Genomic DNA, 21,871 nt, shown 5'->3' with positions numbered 1-21,871 from the left:
TCTTTCCCCGTCCTCTCCCCACAGCAGACACCCTGTGAGGCAGGTGGGGCTGAGAGAGCTCTGACAGAAACTGCTCTTTTTCAAGGACAGCTCTGAAAGAACTTGTGACTGACCCAAGGTCACACCAGCAGCTGCAAGTGGAGGAGTGGGGAATGAAACCCGGTTCTCCCAGATTAGAGTCCGCGCAATTAACCACGACACTGAACTGGTAATATTTGACTGGGAGACGAGTTAAAGCGGTTTATTACTTTTGTACTGATGACCAGAGTACTCAGAGCTGCACATTATTTATGGCTTTTTACTCAAACAATCTGAAGAGCTGGATTTTTGCTGAGGTTTTTTTTTTTAAAGAGGCAGGGCAGCTCAGGAAGCTCTGGCTGGGGGATGTCCCCCAGATGGCCGCTTGTGGCCTTTCGGAAGGCTCTGGCTCTTCCCCGACAGGAGGCTCAGCCGGTCGCTCAGCACACGTGCGGCGTAAAGCCGTTTTCCCCGATTCACGTTTGACATTCCAGCTATTCCTTGTGACCGAGCAGGGCCACTACCTCCTATATAGGAGGTAGTGGCAGGGCTTTCTGATTCAGAGTAGTGGGGCAGGGGAGAGGCGAAACGCAAGCAGACTTGGCAGCTGTCCTACATAAATATCCGTAGCAAAGGTTGAAGACGAGGAACAAAATGGGAGTCTTGCTGCTCTCATCTGTTACCTTGGTGATCGGTTTGAAATATTTGTTGTGGCTGGGCCGGAGGGGGGGGGGGAAGACCCGGGAATTGTTCTGGCCCACAGTCGAGAAGCTGATCCTCCCGGCCTCAGCGCTTGACCTCACGGCACCGAAATGGAATCCGTTTGCTTTGTAACTGAGCGGCTCCCTCTCCAACCTCTAGCGAACATCTTTGGTTGTGTTCCTTTGTAAGGAACTCCTTATGCTTCCCCAGATGGCAGGCGTGTATTTTTTTTTTTCTGGAATGCGTTCCCTTGAGCACATTCCTTTCCAGAAATCAGAGAGGGGGCTGTTCTTCTGGCAGGAAGGGGGTTTCTATATGTTGTGCTAGACGCAGTTCAGTACCAGTCAAGCTGTGCAGGAGAAACCTCGGGGAGGCATGTTTAAATTTAAAGCTCTGCCTGCAGAAGAGCTAGCATTACAGTGCATTTGCTGAAAAGAGAAAGAGTCCAGGAGCGCCTTAAAAACTAGCAACATTTGTGGCAGGGTTGGAGCTTCAGCTGCAGCTGGAATGTGAGTCCATCTGTCTTAATATCTTGGAGAGAGGAGTGATTTCAGATTCCAAATGACGATAGCAGGTGAATGACAGTAGACCTCGGACAGGTACAAATCCATAGACTCCACCCTCCAAACCAACGATTCCCTTCTGGGGAACCATCGTTGCCAATCTCCAGGTGAGGACTGGAGATCACTCAAAATTACAACTGTTCTTTAGGTAGCAGAGATCAGTTCCTCTGGAGAAAATGGTGGACTCAGTGTCATTATACCCTGCTGAGGTTGCCACAGCAAATTGACACTGAGTGTCCAAGGCCGGGGCACCCGCCCAGAGCCTCTTTCTAGAGGCCGTTGTATTTATTTCCACAACGGGCCTTTTTCCTAGTTGAAAATAATACAATAAGTCATTACAAACCAGATTGCAATTCCATAATACCATAATAAGTGCTAGATTTGCTGTTGTAGCATTCGTGATGGCTGCCATCGACTCTCACTTCCCAAGCCAGCTCGCAGGTCTTCTGTAGCTGTCTTTCGGTGTCTTTCCAATGGCTGGCACAGTGGGTGTTAATGGGTGTTGCAGTCCCGAGGGCCAGGCGACCCGTTGTTTTAGCCACTGCTTTTGCAACCCAGGAGGCTTCCCGGATATTCACGCGCCGCCTTACAGCTGAAACTCATTCGGCACTTCTGGCCAGCTCTGCTCAAACCGAAAACCGTTCCAGAAGGCCTCTCTCTAACCTTCGTGACTCATCACAACACAGATAAAACCACATTCCTTCTCTGCGGGCGTCTGGAGGTTCCCAGAAGAACTTGGCAGGCCTCTTTGCGTGCTCAGGCATTTGAGGGAAGATTTCTTCCGCAGGAAGAGTCTCAGCTGCTCAGCCGAGATGCCTTGCATGCCTCCTCCCCCTCCACGGTGGAGTCTTCCAGCTGGATCCCTTGAGTTGCAGGTGGCTGCTTGCTTTTAGCGAGCAGACCGACCCCCCATCCCCCGGCTCCCGCTGCCCTCTTGCTTATAAAATGCAAGCCAGCTTGCAAGAACCAGTTTTTTTCAACCATATGAGAGAGCCAGAGCTAAATTTGTGTTGGGCCTGCTCAGACTGCAGACCCCCCGCGATTCTTCCTCAGGGACGCAGAAAGCAATGCTGCAGCTGTTCATCCGTTCAGTACATTTGGGAGGGTGTGTGTGTGCCGGTCCCGGCTCCACTCAACGCAGAAGGACGGGTGGTGCGCCAGCCTCAGGCGCTGAACATGCATGGTCTCTTCCTCCCTGTCTAGATCGAGCGACGTCTTGACAATGTGAGGTCCGTCTACCACAACTCCTACAAGCGTCTGCTGGCGTGTTTGCATGGCCAGTATGGGACAGACGCTGACAAGAGGCATGTAAGTATACGGCTCCTTCCCGGGAGTGTCACCCCGTCTCGCCCGTCGGGATTCCCGGGCCGCTCGCCCTCCTTTGCCGTCCCGAACTTCGCAGCAGTCGATGGTGAGCTGACAAGCACTTGTGGCTTCCGCCAGAATCGCCAAGGCGGCTTCTGCCATTTGCCAATGCCTCCCACTGCTACGGCTCCAGAGTCTGTTACTCAGTTTTGTTTGTGCCGTAATTGAGGTGCAACGCTCCCCCTAAGCTGTGGAGGCTTGTGAGCAAAAATTCTACTCTGTGAGCTACTGGTATTAAAGTTATGAGCAAGCGATTTGGCTGCTGCATAAGTTAGTTTGCTCTGGAGCCCTTCTTACTGAGCTGAGACAGAAGTGTGTGAGCCAGAGGCTAAGAAACTGTGAGCTAGCTCACACTTCTCAGCTGAGGGGGAAAACTGGATGCTAACTCTAAGCTGTGGAGTCTTGTGAGCAGAAATTCTACTCTGTGAACTACTGGTATTAAAGTTGTGAACGAGCGATTTGGCTGCTGCATAAATTAGTTTGCTCTGGAGCCGTCCTTCCTGAGCTGAGACAAAACTGTGTGAGCCGGAGGCTAAAAAACTGTGAACTAGCTCACGTTAACTCAGCTTAGAGGGAACTCTGTTTAGGTGTAAGGCTCTGGGAGTCTTTCATAGGCACCTGCTTTTGGTACTCGATAAAATGGCAGTCTTCCCTCAGCGTTCTGCGTGTGCACTATGCCCTTTGGGAGTTCCCCTCGGATCAGCTGGCAGGTGTGCCGGGAGAGGCCGGGGTGTTCCCTCTGTGCCCTGGCAGCTGCTCCTGAAAGAGGGGAGGGTGTTTGCTGTGCGCCACGGGGACTTTTAGGTGTAGCCCACCAGGCCGGCTTAGGGGATTCCGCTCCCGCCTCTGGGCAGAGAAGAGCGCCTCGAGCCTCGACGGCCTCCCGTCACACCCGACGGCCGGCTTCCCTCAGTTTCCCCGTTTGCGCTTAAACACTGGCCCCTTTCTTTGGCAAACAGACTCCGAGTGGCTCCACTGCAGTTAAAAGGCCAGGCCCTGCAGAGTTCGCCAGAAAGGTTCCAGTGTGTTGGGAGTGGGGAGACAACTAAAAGGGGGGGAAAGGCTTTGCAGCTCACCTGGGAGGGAAAGAGAACGCTCCGTCGCTTTGCTGGTCTCCCCAGCCCTTCACATGAACCTGGGTGAGATTGCCTTCCCCTGGTCCGAGCCTGGCAGTGGTTGGAACAGGCTGCCCCACTCTCATCTTCTTGCATGTCAGGGCCGGGAAGGAGGTGTAGCACCACCTGGGTTGTCAGGGTAGGGTCCCCGGGGGGGTGGGGGGGATGTCTCTTGCAATGCCCCCTCTAAGCCGTGGAGTCTTGTGAGCAAAAATTCTACTTTGTGAGCCACTGGCATTAAAGCTGTGAGCGAGCGATGTGGCTGCTGCATACATCCGTTTCTTCGGGAGCCCTCCTTCCTGAGCGGAGGCAAAAAGGTGTGAGCCGGAGGCTGAAAAACTGTGAGCCGGCACACTAAATCAGCTTAGAGGGAACACTGGTCTCTTGTAACCCGCCTTCACCCTCATCCCCCCCCCCCAAATGACTGGGTCCAAGCTAAGCTGCCGTGGTTTTGGGGGAACCAACATACAACAAATACCATGCACAGATGATTATAACATATCATAAATAATTTTATATTTTTTGAAAAATATTATTACAATAATTTCTTCATTCATAATTAATCATTCACAATTCATAGTATAAGAATATCAAATATCATCTCCATAGAATCTCAAAAGATATTGTACAACCTTATAATTAATAATAGTCCTCCTCTGCAAATAAAAGTTTCAAAAGGGAGGACTACTTATACTCACTTTACAGAGGAGGACTATTATTAATTATAAGGTTGTATGAGATTCTATGGAGATGATATTTGATATTCTTATACTATGAATGGTGAATGATTAATTATGAATGAAGAAATTATTGTAATAATGTTTTTCAAAAAATATAAAATTATTTATGATATGTTATAATCATCTATGCACGGTATTTGTTGTATGTTGGTTTTCCTACTTACCGTGGGTCCTTTTTTTTTTTCCCCTCTCCTAAAAAGGAGAGAATTTTATTGCTTTTACATTTCAGAAAGTTAGGGAAGGGTATATAGAGGGGTAAAGAAAAGTGTTGAGTGATGTTAAAAATTAGTATATTAATCTTTTATTAGTAAAGTCAAAGTCAAAATCTTCTGCAGCTGGACAATCCCTTTTTCTTCTATATCTTTCAAAATCGGTTAATTAGTGTGTTAATAATGTCCCTTTGGGAGTTTTCCTACTTACCGTGGGTCCTTGTTTGGTTTTGTGGCTTTTGGGGAGCAGCTGAAGGGAGAGGGGTGGGGGGTGGGCTGCGTTGGATGGTCTCGAACCGCCCGTGGCTAAGTGGCGTTTGTTTCCCTCCCTGCAGAAGAAGCTCCCCCTCACGGCTTTTGCTCAGAACATGCTGGACGGGGCGGTGCAGCTGAGTGATGAGACCTTGCTGGGGTGAGTGCCGCCTCTCTCTTCTGGCTCTCTGGGGGAGGGGGGAATGCTGGGGGGGCACTCCGCTTGAGGGGATGGCTGAGGGCAAGATGGCAGACGGGGAGGTGCATGCGCTCACAGGTCCTTTTGGGATACGCGCCTTCTCAAGCAGAACATGTCCTGGCACGCACACACCCCATGCCATCTGGCAGTCCACTTTTGAACTGGAGCAGACTGGAGAACATCAGCTGGGAAGCAATGCTCCCTCTAAGCCTGGGGTGTCGAACTCATTTGTTATGAGGGCCGGATCTGACATAAATGAGACCTTGTTGAGCCGGGCCATGTGTGTCGTAAAAGGTAATGCCAGGTAGCGGAGATATAAACTTTGTAAAGGACACAGACAAACACAATAAAAGATTGTTTTAAACTTTAAACAGCACATTTCCAGTGAGTTTGACACCCCTGCCTGAGTCTAAGGTGTGGAGCAAAAAATTCTACTTTGTGAGCTACCTGGCATTACATAAGAACATAAGAGACACCAATGTTGGATCAGGCCAAAGGCCCATCCAGTCCAACACTCTGTGTCACACAGTGGCCAGAAATACCAGGTGCCATCAGGAGGTCCACCAGTGGGGCCAGGACACCAGAAGCCCTCCCACTGTTGCCTCCGCCAAGCACCAAGAATATAGAGCATCCCTTGCCCCAGACTGAGAGTTAAACATAAGAACCCTTGTGGCTAATAGCCACTGATGGACCTCTGCTCCATATGCTTATCTAATTCCCTTTTGAAGCCGTCCATGCTTGTAGCCGCCGCCACCTCCTGTGGCAGTGAATTCCATGTGTTAATCACTCTTTGGGTGAAGAAGGACTTCCTTTTATCCGTTCTAACCTGACTGCTCAGCAATTTCATGGAGTGCCCACAAGGAGTTCTTGCATTGTGAGAAAGGGGGAAAAGTACCTCTTTCTCTACCTGCCCTATCCCACGCATTAAGGTTGTGAGCGAGTGATTTGGCTGCTGGATAGATTAGTTTGCTCTGGAGCCCTCCTTCCTGAGCGAAGACAAAAGTGTGTCAGCCAGAGGCTAAAAAACTGCGAGCCGGCTCACACCGACTCAGCTTAGAGGGGACACTGCTGGGAAGGACGATCTGAAGCTAAAAGGATTTTTTTAAAGAGAAGAATGTGGGAGGTGTTTTTGGGGGGCTGCATCAGAAGGAAGGAGGTGAGAAAGTCACGTTGTGTGGGTCAGGGTCCTTCTGCCCCCAGAACAGCTGCTCCGGATACAAGCCAAGAAGTGCACCGTCCTGCAATTTCTGGACACCCATCCTGATGTCTCTGAGGGGAAAAACCCTAAAACCTCCCAAACTTTTTATTGGCTCCCCATTTGTGCACTCCACAGTCTGAAGCAGGGCAGCGTTTCTATTTTGAGCGGTTTGGAGTTAAACACCAAGCTGTCTTCCCTCCTGTCCAGCAATTGCCCACTTGCCGTCTGCTCTCCGTTGTGTCTAATTTTTTCTCCACCGCTCCCGATTTGCTTTAACAAAATGTTCCCTTGACAGTATCCGTGAAGCATTTTTCGATTTAAGTTTATGTGGCATTACGTGTCTCGGAATAGTTTATGACATAATTATGCACACACCCAAGAGACGCCTTCCAACATATGCCCAAGAGCCCCTTGATAGAACGTTTCCTGTTTTATTTTTTCCAAAACCTCTGGGTTCATCCAGTGATGATACCTTAAGTTTCCATGTGCCTTTTTCGTAGACTGTGAGCAAAACGGTTGACCTCCAAAGTAGCCAGCCACATGCTCAGGTGTGACCAGTGGCCTGACTTCTCTCACCTTGGCCAAAAAGCACCAGCCGCACAAAAACAGTCCAAGCGGCAACAACTGGTTTTATAAAGTGCTTCTTAAACTTATATCTAAGTGTCCCAAAAGCCCCACCCCGAGCACAGACGCCACATATTTTCCTTCCACTTGAGATGTGTCACAATGAGGACTGGACTGTTTAAAAAGTTTTTTTTTTCAAAACAGTTTATTAGGATATGATACATATAGTCCAACATAACTCATAATTTCACAAAAAATCCACTATCCTACCCTCCTCCCTTCCCCCCCCCATTTCAGCTTCCCACAGTGCTCCAACCTCCTGTACAGTTCTTAGTTCTTTATTCTACTTCTTTTTTACTTCAAAATGTCCATAGGTAACTTAATTTTCTCTATGTTATTCAAACAATTTTATCTATTCCTTAGTAATTCTTAATTTCGATAATGGTCAAAGCTAAATAATCCGTCCCTTACATCCCACTTTTTCTCCAGATATTCTTTAAGATCTTTCCAATCCGCAAAAAATTCCTCTGCTTCCAAATTATTCAATTTCCTTGTCATTTTGTCCATTTCAACCATAAACAATAGTTTCTTAATCTGGACTGTTTAAAAAGTTGATGGTGATCCATTGCCAGCATGCTGGGACTGCAGTTTAAGCTAAACTCTGGCCGGGATTATTCCACATGAAGACATTTCAGGATGGGGTTGGGCCCCCCCCAGAAAGACCCTGCAGGGGGAGAAAGTGTTCACTCTCTCAGTCAGTTCGGTGTAGTGGGTAGGAGCGCAGGCTCTAACCTGGGAGAACTAGGTTTGATTCCCCACTCCTTCTTGACATGCAGCTGCTGGGGTGGCCTTGGGTCAGTCACAAGTTCTCTCGGAGCTGTTCTCTCAAGAACAGTCCTCGAAAGAGCTCTCTCAGCCCCGCCCACCTCACAGGGTGTCGGTTGTGGGGAGGGGAAGGAGATTGTAAGCCACTCTGAGACTTCTTCTGGTAGTGAAGGGCGGGGTATAAATCCAATCTCCTCTCTTCTTGTTGTCTTCCCTTCTTCAGTCTCCTTTCTGCCTTGTCCATCAACACTGGGGATCCAAACACCTAGGTTAGGTGGGCCCAAAAGCTTGTGTTCACAGTGTGGCATCTTTCCACCGTTCTATGAATAGCAGGTTTATATGATACTTCTAAAACTCCTTTTAAAGCTACTTTTAACCCTTAGGTAGAATTCACTGCCAGAGGATGTAGTGATGTCCACAGGCATAGATGGCGTTAAAAGGAGATTAGACAGATTCATGGAGGGAGAGGTCTTTCAGTGGCTACGAGCCATGGTAACTAAAGGGAACCTCCACGTTCAGAGGCAGTCAACCTCCAAATCCCAGTGCCTGGAGACGGCATCAGGGGACTGCCTTGGACTCTGTGCCCTGTTTGTTGGACGTCCAGAGGAAAGTTTGCCCCTATGTGAGACAGGATGCTGGACTAGGTGGACCCTCACTGGTCTGATCCAGCAGGGCTCTCCTGATGTTCCTTATCAGGGGAAGGCCTCGGCCTCTCTGCCCTGTTGCTGGCCCTCCAAAGGAACTGGGTGGCCACTGTGTGAGACCGGATGCTGGACTAGATGGACCTCATTGGTCTGATCCAGCAGGGCTCTCCTGAGGTTCATATCAGTTTAGAAAGTGGGGTTCTTTGTGATATAAAAGATAAAGGTTCCCTTGCTCGAAAGCCAGTCGAATCCGACTCTAGGGTTGCGGTGCTCATCTCCGTTTCAAAGCTGAAGAGCCAGCGCTGTCCGAAGACGTTTCCGTGGTCATGTGGCTGGCATGACTAAACACCAAGGCGCATGGAACTCTGTTACCATCCCACCGAAGTGGTACCTACCGGTATTTATCTACTTGCAATTTCTTGCTTTCGAACGGCTAGGTTGGCAGGATCTTTGTGATATGGGGAGCTAATTTGAGAAATGAAACTCCAGTGCCTCCTTGCATGAGCAAAACTATACAGTTTGCATCTTAGTCCTGGTGTTTTATTGAACGTGGTTCTCTTTGTTGGGAGTGGACCCCCCCCCCCAGTTTCCTGAAGAACCCCTTCCAGAGGTACCAAGCAACATGGGGCTGAATTGTAGAGGGGTCTCACAGGAGGAGCTGCAGTGGCTCAGTGGTTAAGACGCTGAAATGCAGGCAGGAAGGTCAGTAGTTCAGCAGTTCAGCTACCGTCTCCAGCCCCAGCTCCTGCCAACCTCGCAGTTCGAAAGCAAGAAATTGCAAGTAGATAAATAGGTACCGCGTCGGTGGGAAGGTAACAGCGTTCCTTGCGCCTCGGCGTCTAGTCATGCCGGCCACATGACCACAGAAACGTCTTCGGACAGCGCTGACTCTTCGGCTTGGAAACGGAGATGAGAACCGCAACCCTAGAGTCGGATTTGACTGGCTTTCGAGCAAGGGAAACCAGTGGGCTCCTCAGAAGGTGCAGCAACTTCTCCCCCCCTTCTGACCCCCCCCCCCCCCGGCCAAAATGGTAGGCAAGGCTTGTTCCTCCGGGAGGTTGCCCTTGGAGCTCTTTGAAATGTGTGAATAAAGGAGCCGGGTTCTCCTTTGCCTTCAGGAAAATGCTAGAGACGTGCGGCGATGCAGAGAACAAGCTGGCAACAGAACTCTCTTACCACGAGGTGCAGGTTGAAAAAGAGATCTTGGAGCCCATCAACCAACTGACCGAGGTAAAGTGCTTCCCTGCGTCCCTGCTGGACCCCACCCCCCCAAGCTCAGAAGATACAGTGGGTAGGCAATGCCTGCCAGACACAGAGAGGGGGCCCGCGTGTGCCTTTCAGTTCAGGAGCGCTGTCCGCATGACCGGTTTCCTTTTTTAAAAGTCTCCGCTTCCTGTTTTCTCTTTCTTTGCAGGTGGAAATCCCCAACATCCAGAAGCAGAGGAAGCAACTGGCCAAGCTGGTGTTGGACTGGGATTCCGCCCGGGCGAGGTGAGGCCCAGCCCCTCGGGTGAGCTGAGTCCAGCGCGGGGAAGGCCGTCTCCCCAGAGCGTCACTCCTTTCCAGAGGGAAGAATTGGCTCATCCTCAGAGGGATCTGCAGGGCCTTTCCAGCCAGCCCATGGGCCCTCTGGCCTGCCCAGCTTTGTCTCTGTGCTGTCCTTGGCAGCCCAGTCCTGGCTGTTTGGGGTTAAGTGCACAGTTAAGAGCCAGTTTGGTGTAGTTAAGAGCAAAGTCGTAGTGTAGTTAAGTGCGGAGTAGTAGAGCCAGTTTGGGACTATAGTTAAGAGCACAGTTTGGTGTAGTTAAGTGCCCAGTTAAGAGCCAGTCTGGTGTAGTGGTGAAATGCGCAGACTCTAATCTGGGAGAACCGGGTTTGATTCCCTACTCCTCCACTCGCAGCTGCTGGATGACCTTGGGCAAGCCATAGTTCTGTCAGAGCTGTTCTTGAAAAAAAGCAGTTTCTGTCAGCGCTCTCTCAGCCCCACCCGCCTCACAGGGTGTCTGTTGTGGGAAGGGAAAGGGAAAGGAGTTTGTAAGCCGCTCTGAGACTCCAAGTGAAGGGTGGGGTATAAATCCAATCTCTTCTCTTCTTCCCATTGGAAGTGGAGTTGCTTGGCTGGAGTGTCAGCAGAAGCGCACAACAGGTTCTGGACCCCGGGATGGACGGGCAGGGTGGAGGCGGGCTACAGAGTCACGTGGAGCCCCCCATTAAAGAGCAAATCGGAAGCGACCTTCAGGGTCATCTAGTCCAACCCCCTGCACAGTGCAGGGAATTCACAAACACCTCCATTCAGTCCCCTTGGCGAGCACAGAGGGTCTTTCCCATGGCTTGTTCCAGAAAGCTTTTCCGGAGGGTGAGGTGAGCACTGTGTGCCGCTGCTGTCCCTTGACCCTGGGTGGTACGGTGGGGAGAGAGTGTCGTGTGCAGTGCTCCCCCCCCCGCTAAATTCTCTCCGCCCGTCTGACTCGTGCAGGTGGAACCAGGCCCACAAGACGTCGGCTGTGAACTTCCAAGGGCTCCCGTCGAAAATCGACTCTCTCAAGGAAGAGGTGGACGAAGCGGGGAATAAAGTGGAGCAGTGCAAGGTGGGTGTGGGGCTGGGGGACTCTAGGCCCTGTTCCCCTGGGGCTTCTTCTCCGGTGGCCTTGGATCTCCCCAAGGCCCACCCTGGTGTCTGCCCAGGGGAGGGGGAGAGCACCCATCAGCCCCCCCCTCTTGTCTCCTCTTCACGTCTTCGAGGCACGTGGTGTAGTGGTTAAGTGCGCGGACTCTAATCTGGGAGGACTGGGTTTGATTCCCCACTCCTCCACTTGCACCTGGCTGGATGACCTTGGGCAAGTCGTAGTTCTTATAAGAGCTGTTCTTGAAAAAGAGCCGTTTCTCTCAGAGCTCTCTCAGCCCCACCTACCTCACAGGGTGTCTGTTGTGGGGAGGGGAAGGGAAAGGAGTTTGTAAGCCGCTCTGAGACTCCTTGGGGTAGTGAAAGGCGGGGTGTAAATCCAATCTTCTTCTTCTTCATCCCTGAGAGCTGCTGGCCCGCTTGGCTCTTCAGTGGGCACCCTGAAGGTTAAGGGGTGTTTGTTTCCTGCTGCCGGGCATGTCCGACCCTTTTCCTCCCTCGGTAGAGCTCTGTGTCCTCTGTACACCCCTGCCTTCCCCTGCAGTCAAAAAGTCTGTACTGAGAACAGAACGGGGTGGAAAGGAACTCGCTGAGCCAGTTTGGTGTAGCGGTTAAGAGTGGCCGGGACTCTATTCTGGAGAACCGGGTTTGGTTCTGGAAAATTGGGTGGGGAAGGGGAAGGAGAGGTCTGAGACTCTGACTGAAGGGCGGGGTATAAATCCAATCTCCTCCTCCTCCTCTTCTTTTTCTTCTTCTTCTTCTTCCCCACTCCTCCACATGAAGCCAGCTGGGTGTTCTTGGGTCAGTCACAAGTTCTCTCAAAGCTGTTCTCTCCGGAGCAGTTCTCAAAAGAACTCTCTCCGCCCCACCTACCTCACCGGGAGGATGTCTGTTGTGGGGAGGGGAAGGGGAAGGAGTTTGTAAGCCGCTCTGAGACTCTTGAGTGAAGGGTGGAGTGTAAATCCAAATGTTCTCCTTTCTCTCCGGAGGGCTTCTTTTTGAATGCTCTCAGTGACGAGGATCCAGCCAACGCTCACACAGATGCGCGTAGGCTGGGATCGAGGCCCGTGCTCCCATTCCCTCTCTCTGCATGCTGTCTTGTCCCTCACCCTGTTGTCTCTCTTGGTCTCCCGGCCAGTTCCTTTGGGCAGCAAAAGGCTCGATTCTGCAGTTTCCGCAAGACGAAAGCTCAGGTTCAGCCTGCAAGACTCCGTGGCGGATAGCGCACGGCGTGAGGGGCTCATGCTCAGATGACCCTCCCCAGGGACCGCCTTCTGGTCCCCTTGGCCCGTGAACCGGCAGGCGAGCCCCAAGGGAGTGGGGCAGGCGGAGCAAAGCCCCCTCTTGGGTTTCCCGCGGGGAGATGCAAGCATCACTGATTCTTTGCTTCTCTTCCCCCCAACCTGAAGGATCAACTGGCGGCGGACATGTACAGCTTCATTTCCAAAGAAGGCGACTACGCCCGGTATTTTGTCTCGGTAAGCGCCTCCCCCCCCCCGCCGCCACCGTGCTCCCTCGCTCAGCCATACATTCCACGTGCTTCTGCCCCGTCATTGCGTCTGTGTCCATCCGATGCTAACGTCTGTTTTGTGTTTTTTGTTTTAAATTGTGGGTTCTGTTCCCAGTTGTTAGAAGCCCAAGCAGATTACCATAGAAACGCATTAGCAGTCTTAGAAAAGGTGCTCCCCGAAATCCAGGCCCATCAAGGTAAAGTAACCTGCGCTCTGCCTCTTGCTTCGCCTGTGCCATTTCTGCACTCTCCTCTCTTCTGACTTGACCCCCCACCCCCACCCCCTTTTCGGCATGATTCCCCCTTCTTCGGGAACACGGGGGCCATCTCCCCCGAGTGGCCCCGTCTCCTCGGCAGCTGCACCCCCCTACACACACCTCTAATACACTAACACACCACTTGAGGGTTTGTCCAGAACCCGTCCGGGGCACAGAGACAGTCGAGTATCACTGTGGACCAGCCACCAGGAGGCGTCCTTCTTCCTGTGTACCTGGTTGCTCTCTGTGACCGCCACGTCTATGGAACTGGGAAGTTGCCCTAATTGGCACCCGGCTGTCTGCTCAGATGGAGATTTATCTGCTCTCTGAGGCTGCAGGCAGAGAAGACAGGTTCCCCCCAGCCCTGGTACTTGAGACCAATGCTCCCTCTAAGCCGTGGAGTCCTGTGAGCAGAAATTCTACTTTGTGAGCTCCTGGCGTTAAAGTTGTGAGCGAGCGATTCAGCTACTGCAGGAATCAGTTTGCTCCGGAGCCATCCTGCCTGAGCTGAGACAAAAATCAATGAGCCGGAGGCTAATAAGCTGTGAGCTAGCGCACACTAACTCAGCTTAGAGGGGAACACTGCTTGAGACCTCTTAACCGAGGGTGCCAAGGGTAGAGCCCCGGGGTCTCCTGCATTCAAAGCAAGTGACTTAACCGGCTTTGGGAGGGACAGACTTAATCTGTGAGGAAGAAACTGGAGAGGCCTGGCTGTGAGGCAGGAGGCTGCCTGATACTGACACAGACCAATCTTCCCTCTAAGCTGTGGAGTCTTGTGAGCAAAAATTCTACTTTGTGAGCGACTGGCAATAAAGTTGTGAGCGAGCAATTTGGCTACTGCATAAATTAGTTTGCTCTGGAGCCCTCCTTCCTGAGCTGAGACAGAAATCTGTGAGCCGGAGGCTAAAAAACTGTGAGCTAGCTCACACCAACTCAGCTTAGAGGGAACACTGACACAGACCCCCAGTCCGTCAGTCAGTATTGCCTACTCAGACTGGCAATGGCTCTCCAGGGTCTCAGGCTGAGGTCTTCCCATCACCTCCTGCCTGGTCCTTTCAACTGGAGAGTCCGGGGATTGAACCCGGGACCTTCCGCATGCCAAGCAGATGGTCTGCCACTGAGCCACAGCCCACGGTGCCCAGCAGCAGTGAGTTTTTTTCCGTGCAGAGCGGCAGGCCAAACGGTGTGGCCAGAGCACAGAGTTCCCCATCTGGACGCTTCCGGGCTTCTCATTTCTAGTGCTTCCTGCATTAACTAACCATCTGCTGTGCTCTTTAACGTGTTTCCTTTTTTGCGAGTTAAAATAATGTGAGTTAAAATAACCTGTATGACGGATTGGTTCAGAGGCGCATTTGCTTTTGGAGGAACTGCTTGCGAGGGGCTACTCCGTAATCCTCCCCAGAAGGGAAATCAGGATTTGTAGAAGGAAGGGGGGCAGCCTCTGAAATATAACCAGTGCCTTGGAGAGGAGGTCAGATGCCCACCTCCTTTCTCTAAATTGGCAGTTTCGTGTGTGCCTGGGGGGGCAGAGTCACTCCCTGGGGCGCTGCTGGTCAATTTGACCCCAGGAAAGCCAGGCAGAGATGTCCTTTACTTTCTCCTCGGGTGCCCATTCATACACCACCACCACCCTGGGTGTGCAGCGATCTGCTCTCACCACCTGCCTCTGTAGGCAGTCTGGATGCCTGGATCTCGTCAGTCGCTGCTGCCGGTAAGTTTAGAATTCAGAACGCAGAGTGGGTTGAGCACTTGCAGGTATAGATCAGCCTCCTTTTGCTGCCTACACCGAATTGGTCGCTGTTAGCTCCATTCTCTGGGAAAGCTTTAAGAATTCCTACACCAAGTAAAATTTATTTATTTATTTATTTATTTAGTCTCCCACCCTCCCTGCCAAGACAGGCTCAGGGTAGCTTACGGAGGGGGGGGGGGAATTTAAAATAAGTCCATAGCATGTAAAATCATAGGGTATCAATAAGCGATGGCGGCGTTCTCTTGACATCCAGATGGTCAGCTATTTCCATAATCCGGGTTCTTGCCAGCCTCTCGGTTATTAAGTTGGTGTTGATGTTGGGGCCGGGGCCACAATATTAGAAGGCGGTAACCTAATTGAAAGCCTGGTGGAAGAGCTCCATTCTGCAGGGCCCTGATACCTTCTGGGAGCTCGTTCCACCAGTAAGGGGCCGCCATAGAAAAGGCCCTGGCCCTTGTCATGGCTAGACCGGCTTTTTTAGGGCCTGGGAGGGCCATACGGTTTTGGGACCACTGAGCTTGGAGCGGGGCGATGGGCACTCGAACTCAGGGCTTTCAGTTAGCATTGGAGTGAAGCATGAGAGCAGAACCAGGTGTTTGGAGGAAGTCATGTTGTTGCGTGGCACCTGATTGGTGGGCCGGCCCCTGCCTCATTCCGAGCCCGCCTCTCAGGTCCCCCAGCAGCGAGGGAGCCAGGTTGCCACAGGGAGCCTGCTCGCAGAGCCAGAGGTGGCTTTGGCGGGCAGCAATGTTCCCTCTAAGTCATGGAGTCTTGTGAGGAATAATTCTACTTTGTGTGTTACTGGCAAAGTTTTGAGCGAGCGATTTGGCTGCCGCATAAATCAGTTTGCTCTGGAGCCATCCTTCCTGAGCTAAGACAAAAATGTGTGAGCTGGAGGCTGAAAAACTGTGAAGTAGCTCACACTAACCCAGCTTAGAGGGAACACCCGCCGGGCAGTAGGGTCTTGCAGGCTGCTGTGGAACGGTGAGCAGTCATCCGATTCCACAAGCACTCAGAAATCTCAGCTAGAGGCCCTGATGTGGATAGCCCAGGCAAACCCGATCTCGTCAGATCTCGGAAGCTAAGCAGGGTCGACTCTGGCAAGTACGTGGATGGGAGACCTCCTCGGAATACCAGCAGTCAGGAGGCAGGGGCAGGCTTCATTCAGCCACCTCTCTGAATATCCTCCAGGCCCCCAGTAGGGGTCAGTCACCAGAGGTCGCCTTGACTTCCAGGTCCACACATACATGCACACATATGAAAAATAATAAAAAAAAGAATGAAAGAAATCTCAGCTAGAACATGATGTCGTTGTGCCACACCCACGCCCGCGTAGTTATGTGAATCTGGCCTCTGGGAATGCCTGGCTTGCGCCCTGTCCTCAAGGAGGGGCTCTATAGCAAGTAGAGCCGCACCCGCTAGCTGCGCAGAGAGGCTGGCACAGGATGCTTTCGACTGGCTGATGGGGTCAATTCTGCAAGCTTGGCCCTTCCGGCTTCCCCCAGGGCCGGTCGGCTGCTCCGAATCGCGCCTGCGCTGCGTTTGAGCCGCCGCTTCTCCCCGGCAAGCCTGGCGCTCACCCTTAACGCTGCCCTCTCTGACCAGACAGGTGGACGGAGAAGCCGGCCTTCGGGACGCCCCTGGAGGAGCACCTTAAGCGCAGCGGGCGGGAGATCGCCCTCCCCATCGAGGCGTGCGTGATGATGCTCCTGGAGACGGGCATGAAGGAGGAGGTACGGCCGTGAACCCCCAACTCTGTTCTTCTGGGGGCTGCTGCTGAGCCCTGCCGCGGTGCACTGACTGGGGTGAGACCTGCCTGGGAAAGGGCGTGGCCAAACCCCGGTGTCTCCTTTGTGGCCTCCCTCCACGGCTCCGTGAGCTGGGGAGAAGCAGCCTCCCTGTTCAAGTGGAAAACGGGCCAGAGCCAGACCTGCCCCTCTCCCTCCGGGCCTCTCTCCAGAGAGTTGCCCCCAGCCTGAGCCGGCTGCAGGGATCGCGAGCGAGGCACCTGCTGAGCGGGGCCCTTTGTGGGTGGGAGGGCTCTCGTGCCGCAGAAAGGCCCGCCAGCCAACCAGAGGTGCCCGCTGTCGCCACCCGCAGGGCCTCTTCCGCATCGCCGCCGGAGCCTCCAAACTGAAGAAGCTCAAAGCCGCGCTGGACTGTTCCACCTCGCAGCTGGACGAGTTCTACTCCGACCCTCACGCTGTGGCAGGTACGTTGCGAGAGAGCCGGAGGTGCCTAAGCTGTGGAAGCCTTGTGAGCAAACCTTCTGCTTTGTGAGCGACTGGCATTAAAGTTGGGAGCGTGCGATTTGGCTACCACGGCATAAATCAGTTTGCTCTGGAGCCATCCTCTCTGAGCGAAGACAAAAATGCGTGAGCCGGAGGCTAAAAAAACTGTGAGCTGGCTCACGCTCACTCAGCTTAGAGGGAACACTGGTGCCTTGTGCTTGTGTGGGTACTTGTGCTTTTAATATCTTTTTAACCTTTTAATGTAAGCCGCCCTGAGCCTGCCTCGGCAGGAAGGGCCGATAAAAATTGAATAAATATACATTGTACTGCTGGGATTCTCCGAGAGACCCCCGCAGCTAGGGAGATGGGCTGTGCGGAAGGGCAGGGAAGGGAAACACCAGGCTTGAGGTTTTGGCCATGGGGAGAGGCTTGTTTTCATACCACTGCTGCGTTTACCTCCTAACACATGGCCAGTTTGGTGTCGTGGTTAAGTGCGCGGACTCTAATCTGGGAGAACCGGGTTTGATTCCCCACTCCTCCACTTGCAGCTGCTGATGTGACCTTGGGTCAGTCACAAGCTCTGGCACAGTGGTCCTTGAAAAAGGGCAGTTTGTGTCAGAGTTCTCTCAGCCCCACCCACCTCACAGGGTGTCTGTTGTGGGGAGGGGAAGGGGAAGGAGTTTGTCAGCCGCTCTGAGACTCCAAGTGAGGGGCGGGGTAGAAATCCAATCTCTTCTCTTCTACTATTGGTGGAAAATCTCCCTGCCCTCGTGTCCCTGTTGGGTGCTGCTCTCACAGTCGTGAGGGGGGAAAGGAAACACGTGGAAAGCCACGAAAAGCAAGGGCTGTGAAATAATTCATTTCAGCATGCACACGCGTTTCAGAGCAGCCCATTCGGTGTTTTCTCCTTTCGCCGTTTTGTCCAGTACCCAAAGTCTGGGGCCATCCAGATGCTGGTTCTAATTGAGCCGGGGGGGGGGGAAGCATTTCCAGGAATCCTTCGAGGCGACCCTGCCCGTTCCCAGACCAGCTGTTTCGCGTTATCCTTTTCCATCTGCCGGTGCAGCTTGCTGGAGATCTGATCTGAATTAGTCCAAGTGGATCCCTTCCTTGCAGCTGTTGCGGGAGCGCAAGTTAGAAAAAGATGTTTCTGCAGGCCTGCCCGCTCACACTGGCACTCCTACCATGCCGTAGGTGACTTCTTCCTGGGCCCACAGACGTGTGTGCCACATCAGGAGGGGCAGCCATTTCTCTCCGTGGGAAAGTGCTCACTGTGCAGGCAGGATCGATCCCCCTGTCGTTCAGGGGAGGGGCACAATCAGTGGCCGCCACAGCTCTTGAGCAGCTGCAAAGGGCCAGCGAGATGTATAACGGAGCGGCTGTGTCCTGGGGGGGGGGCATTCCCTGCTCCCCAGGAGCTGCTGCAGTTGTCCTTTGCTGCCAAGCCTGTGGTGCTTGAGGGGCCGTGTTCCTTCAGAGCTCCCCAGAGTTTTCCACGAACCTGTCTCTGCTGCACCTGCTTCACTTTGCTGCAGAGACAGGAGCGTGCGGGGGGCTGGGGGGGGGCGTTTGCCCTAAAGCAGCGGGCGAGAGGGACTAGACGATGACTTTTCAAAAAAAATCTAGTTCTAAATCCTCTGGATCACTGTGGCCTGCAGGGGCTGTTTCAGAGCCGAACTCTTCTTCCTCTGCTCAGACGAAAAGCGACTCTTTGTACGACATGGCAGCCAGCATGGTCCTGAGTCAAGGCTCCCTCTGAGCTGTGGAGTCTTGTGAGCCAAAATTCAACTTTGTGAGCTACCGGCATTAAAGTTGTGAGCCAGCGATTTGACTACTGCATAAATTAGTTTGCTCTGGAGCCATCCTTCCTGAGCTAAGACAAGAATGTGTGAGCCGGAGGCTAAAAAACTGTGAGCTGGCTAACACTAACTCAGAGGGAACACTGTTCTGGAGCCCTCCTTCCTGCGCTGAGACAAGAATGTGTGAGCCGGAGGCTAAAAAACTGTGAGCTAGCTCACACTGACTCAGCTTAGAGGGAGCACTGCTCTGGAGCCACCCTTCCTGAGCTAAGACAAGAATGTGTGAACCAGAGGCTAAAGAACTGTGAGCTAGCTCACACTACCTCAGCTTAGAGAGAACACTGGTCCTGATCCTTCCTGATGCTGGTGTGTGTGTGTGTGTCTAGTCTTGTTTCTGAGCTCTGCTGGGAGCAGGCAGTCGAGGGGGAGTCCGTGTGCTGTCGGATCGCATTCAACCCTCGTGGCCCTGCTGTCTCCTCCAGGTGCCCTGAAGTCTTACCTCCGAGAGCTGCCAGAGCCGCTGATGACCTATGCCCTGTACGAGGAGTGGACCCAAGTGGCAAAGTAGGGAACGGCTGTGGGGTGGGCCTTTTTCGTCCCTTTGCTGTCTCCAGCCATCTTCTTAAGAGAAGAGCCGCCCCTTCCCTCCCTCCCTCCCTTTGCTCTTTGACCACCCCTCCCTTTGCCCGATTCTTTCTCGCTTCAGCTCCCAGAAGTCCCCCTGCTGGCGTGGCGGTTCCTGCCCAGGGCTTAGAAACGCTTAGGAAATATTTAAACGTCCCGGTGGCTCCGCTTTCCCGTCTGCCTTCCGGGCTCACCTGAAGCAGAAGAAACCAAAAAAAGGGGAGGGGAATCAGCGTACAAGAATAGGTACAAAGCATAAGAGACCACTGGTTGAAATCACTTAAATTGAACAATAAAGTAAAGGTAAAGGTTCCCTTGCTCGAAAGCCAGTCGAATCTGACTCTAGGGTTGCGGCGCTCATCTCCGTTTCAAAGCCGAAGAGCCAGCGCTGTCCGAAGACGTTTCCGTGGTCATGTGGCCGGCATGACTAAACACCAAGGTGCACGGAACGCTGTTACCTTCCCACCAAAGTGGTACCTATTTATCTACTGGCAATTTCTTGCTTTCGAACTGCTAGGTTGGCAGGAGCTGAAACTAGAGACGGGAGCTCACTCCATCATGCGGCACCCGGGTCTCGAACTGCTGAACTACCGACCTTCCACAGCCTGCAGTTCAGCGTCTTAACCACTTGAGCCACCGCAGCCCTAATTGAACAATATATATGTATATATAAATAATATTTAATGCCACATTCACTGTCAATAACTGGATGAAGCCTAAGTATTCTTACAAGAAACAACACAAATGCAGAAAAATATAATAGTACAGAAAAGTAAAGTCCCAAAAATTTCAAAGTGTCTCACTCCTGTTGTATTATAATTTCATAGTCCAACTTGACATGCAATTTGCATCCGGACTACGCATCTCTTATGGTTTATGGATTTCTAGATTATTTGGATCCTCCTGGAACTATATGAGTCCTCTCCATGATGAATGCCTGTCAGGTTGGACTATGAAATTATAATACAACAGGAATGAGACACATTGATATTTTTGGGACTTTACTTTTCTGTACCTTTGTGATTATATTTTTCGGCATTTGTGTTGTTTCTTGTAGGAATACTTAGGCTTCTTCCAGTTATTGACAGTGGACGTGGCATGAAATATTATTTACACACACACACACACACATTGTTCACTTTAAGTGATTTCAACCTTGTATTTTGTACCTATTCTGGGCTCACCTGACAACTGATTTTTGCAGTGCCTTGTGGGACTGGGAGGGTGCAGCTTAGTGCAGCCGCCGGGTTAAAAACCACTCTGTCAACCCCCTATAGCTTTTACCCTGGCTCGCTGTGCGGCTATTCCCTCTAAGGTCCTAGAGGGAAAATATAGAGAGACACCATAGGAAGACAAGGGCTGCCCATGTCCCATGGGGAGAAGTGGAATCGATGCCCCGTATGTTCTCCCGCTGTCCTTTTCATCAAGTTTATCGGGATAAGCTTATCTCCCCCCTTAGATAGGCCAGCACTTGATGCAGATAGTGCCGATCTAGAGAGAGACTTCTGACAGAGGAAAATCAGCAAAACTCCAGACAAATAGCTAAATTCTGCTTGCAGCTGGAAAAATTCCACAATAAAAACCCTCAATCACCTTTGACATGACTTACAATTAGTTCAGTTTTAGACATTTTTACAGTCATTTTGATATTACGGACTGTTAAGCTTTTCTATTTTTTAAAATATTTTAATGGTTTTAAGGTTATATGTCTAAATATATATTTCTGGAACTGAAAGCTAATTTACTTGTATTTAACAAATAGGTATTATTTTGATAGATTGTCTTAGACCGTAAATAAACTTAATTCATTCATTCTCGTCAACCTGCTGCCTACCGGGGGGTGGGGGGGTGGCATTAAGCAGAACCTTTGGCCTGAGGGAGACCCTCTCTTCTCTTCGCCAGTGTTCAGGACCAGGACAAGAAGCTGCAGGACCTGTGGAGAATTTGCCAGAAGCTGCCGAAGCAGAACCTGGCCAACTTCAGGTAACTCGACAGGCAGCACCTTCCCTCAGAGGAAGAGAGCTCTCCGGCTGTAGTTTTCAGCTGGGGGACTCTCTGTGGTGAGCAGATTTGGGGGGGGAACTTTTAATCAGTGGGATCCCTTTCATATTCTGAGCTGTTCTGTTTGAAAGGTTTTTTTGTGTGTATTTAGTGTTATAAGAGCAAGAATTGCGGGAGCATTAGAATAGTGACAAGCCCAGTAGCACCTGTGTTTCTCGAATGCTTATGCCACAATAAAGAGAAGAGATTGGATTTATACCCCGCCCTTCACTACCCAAAGGAGTCTCAGAGAGGCTTACAAGCTCCTTTCCCTTCCCTTCCCCACAACAGACACCCTGTGGGGTAGGTGGGGCCGAGAGAGCTCTGACAGAAACTACTCTTTTCAAGGACAGCTCTGACAGAACTATGGCTTGCCCAAGGTCATCCAGCCAGGTGCAAGTGGAGGAGTAGGGATGTGCAAAAAAAAAAAAAAATTGGTAAAATTCGGATTCGGGTTTATTGGACCCGAATTTTTTTGGGAAACCTGAAAAACCCCGAATATCTATATCGGTAAAGCATAGATATGCGAAAATCTTCGGGAAACCCGAAAAATTCGGGTCCATTATAACCAATGGGGCCATTGAAGTCAATGGCAAAAATCCTCTTGAAACCTTGCGGGGGGCTGGGGGGGAGGGGGTTTGGG

The 21,871-nt window shown here is 51.7% G+C and overlaps 1 protein-coding gene across 1 annotated transcript in view; it reads left to right on the top strand.

Annotated features, from left to right (window-relative positions):
• The window catches only part of ARHGAP17 (Rho GTPase activating protein 17), a gene marked incomplete at its 3' end in the record, with an annotated part of 79,092 nt that overhangs the window by 49,332 nt on the left and 7,889 nt on the right, over positions 1-21,871 (top strand). The window contains exons 3-13 of the mRNA XM_015411378.1: positions 2,487-2,591; positions 5,048-5,124; positions 9,513-9,624; positions 9,809-9,885; positions 10,871-10,982; positions 12,427-12,495; positions 12,643-12,724; positions 16,140-16,267; positions 16,635-16,746; positions 19,047-19,128; positions 21,091-21,171. Coding sequence (XP_015266864.1) covers positions 2,487-2,591; positions 5,048-5,124; positions 9,513-9,624; positions 9,809-9,885; positions 10,871-10,982; positions 12,427-12,495; positions 12,643-12,724; positions 16,140-16,267; positions 16,635-16,746; positions 19,047-19,128; positions 21,091-21,171 — 1,037 coding nt within the window. The remainder of the gene's footprint in view (positions 1-2,486; positions 2,592-5,047; positions 5,125-9,512; positions 9,625-9,808; positions 9,886-10,870; positions 10,983-12,426; positions 12,496-12,642; positions 12,725-16,139; positions 16,268-16,634; positions 16,747-19,046; positions 19,129-21,090; positions 21,172-21,871) is intronic.

This window comes from Gekko japonicus, unplaced genomic scaffold (assembly GCF_001447785.1).
Source record: "Gekko japonicus isolate JY-2015 unplaced genomic scaffold, Gekko_japonicus_V1.1 scaffold2717, whole genome shotgun sequence".
Classification (NCBI taxonomy): Eukaryota; Metazoa; Chordata; class Lepidosauria; order Squamata; family Gekkonidae; genus Gekko; species Gekko japonicus.
The sequence above is the reverse complement of the archived record's forward strand: the minus strand, read 5'-3'. Positions and strand labels throughout refer to the sequence as shown.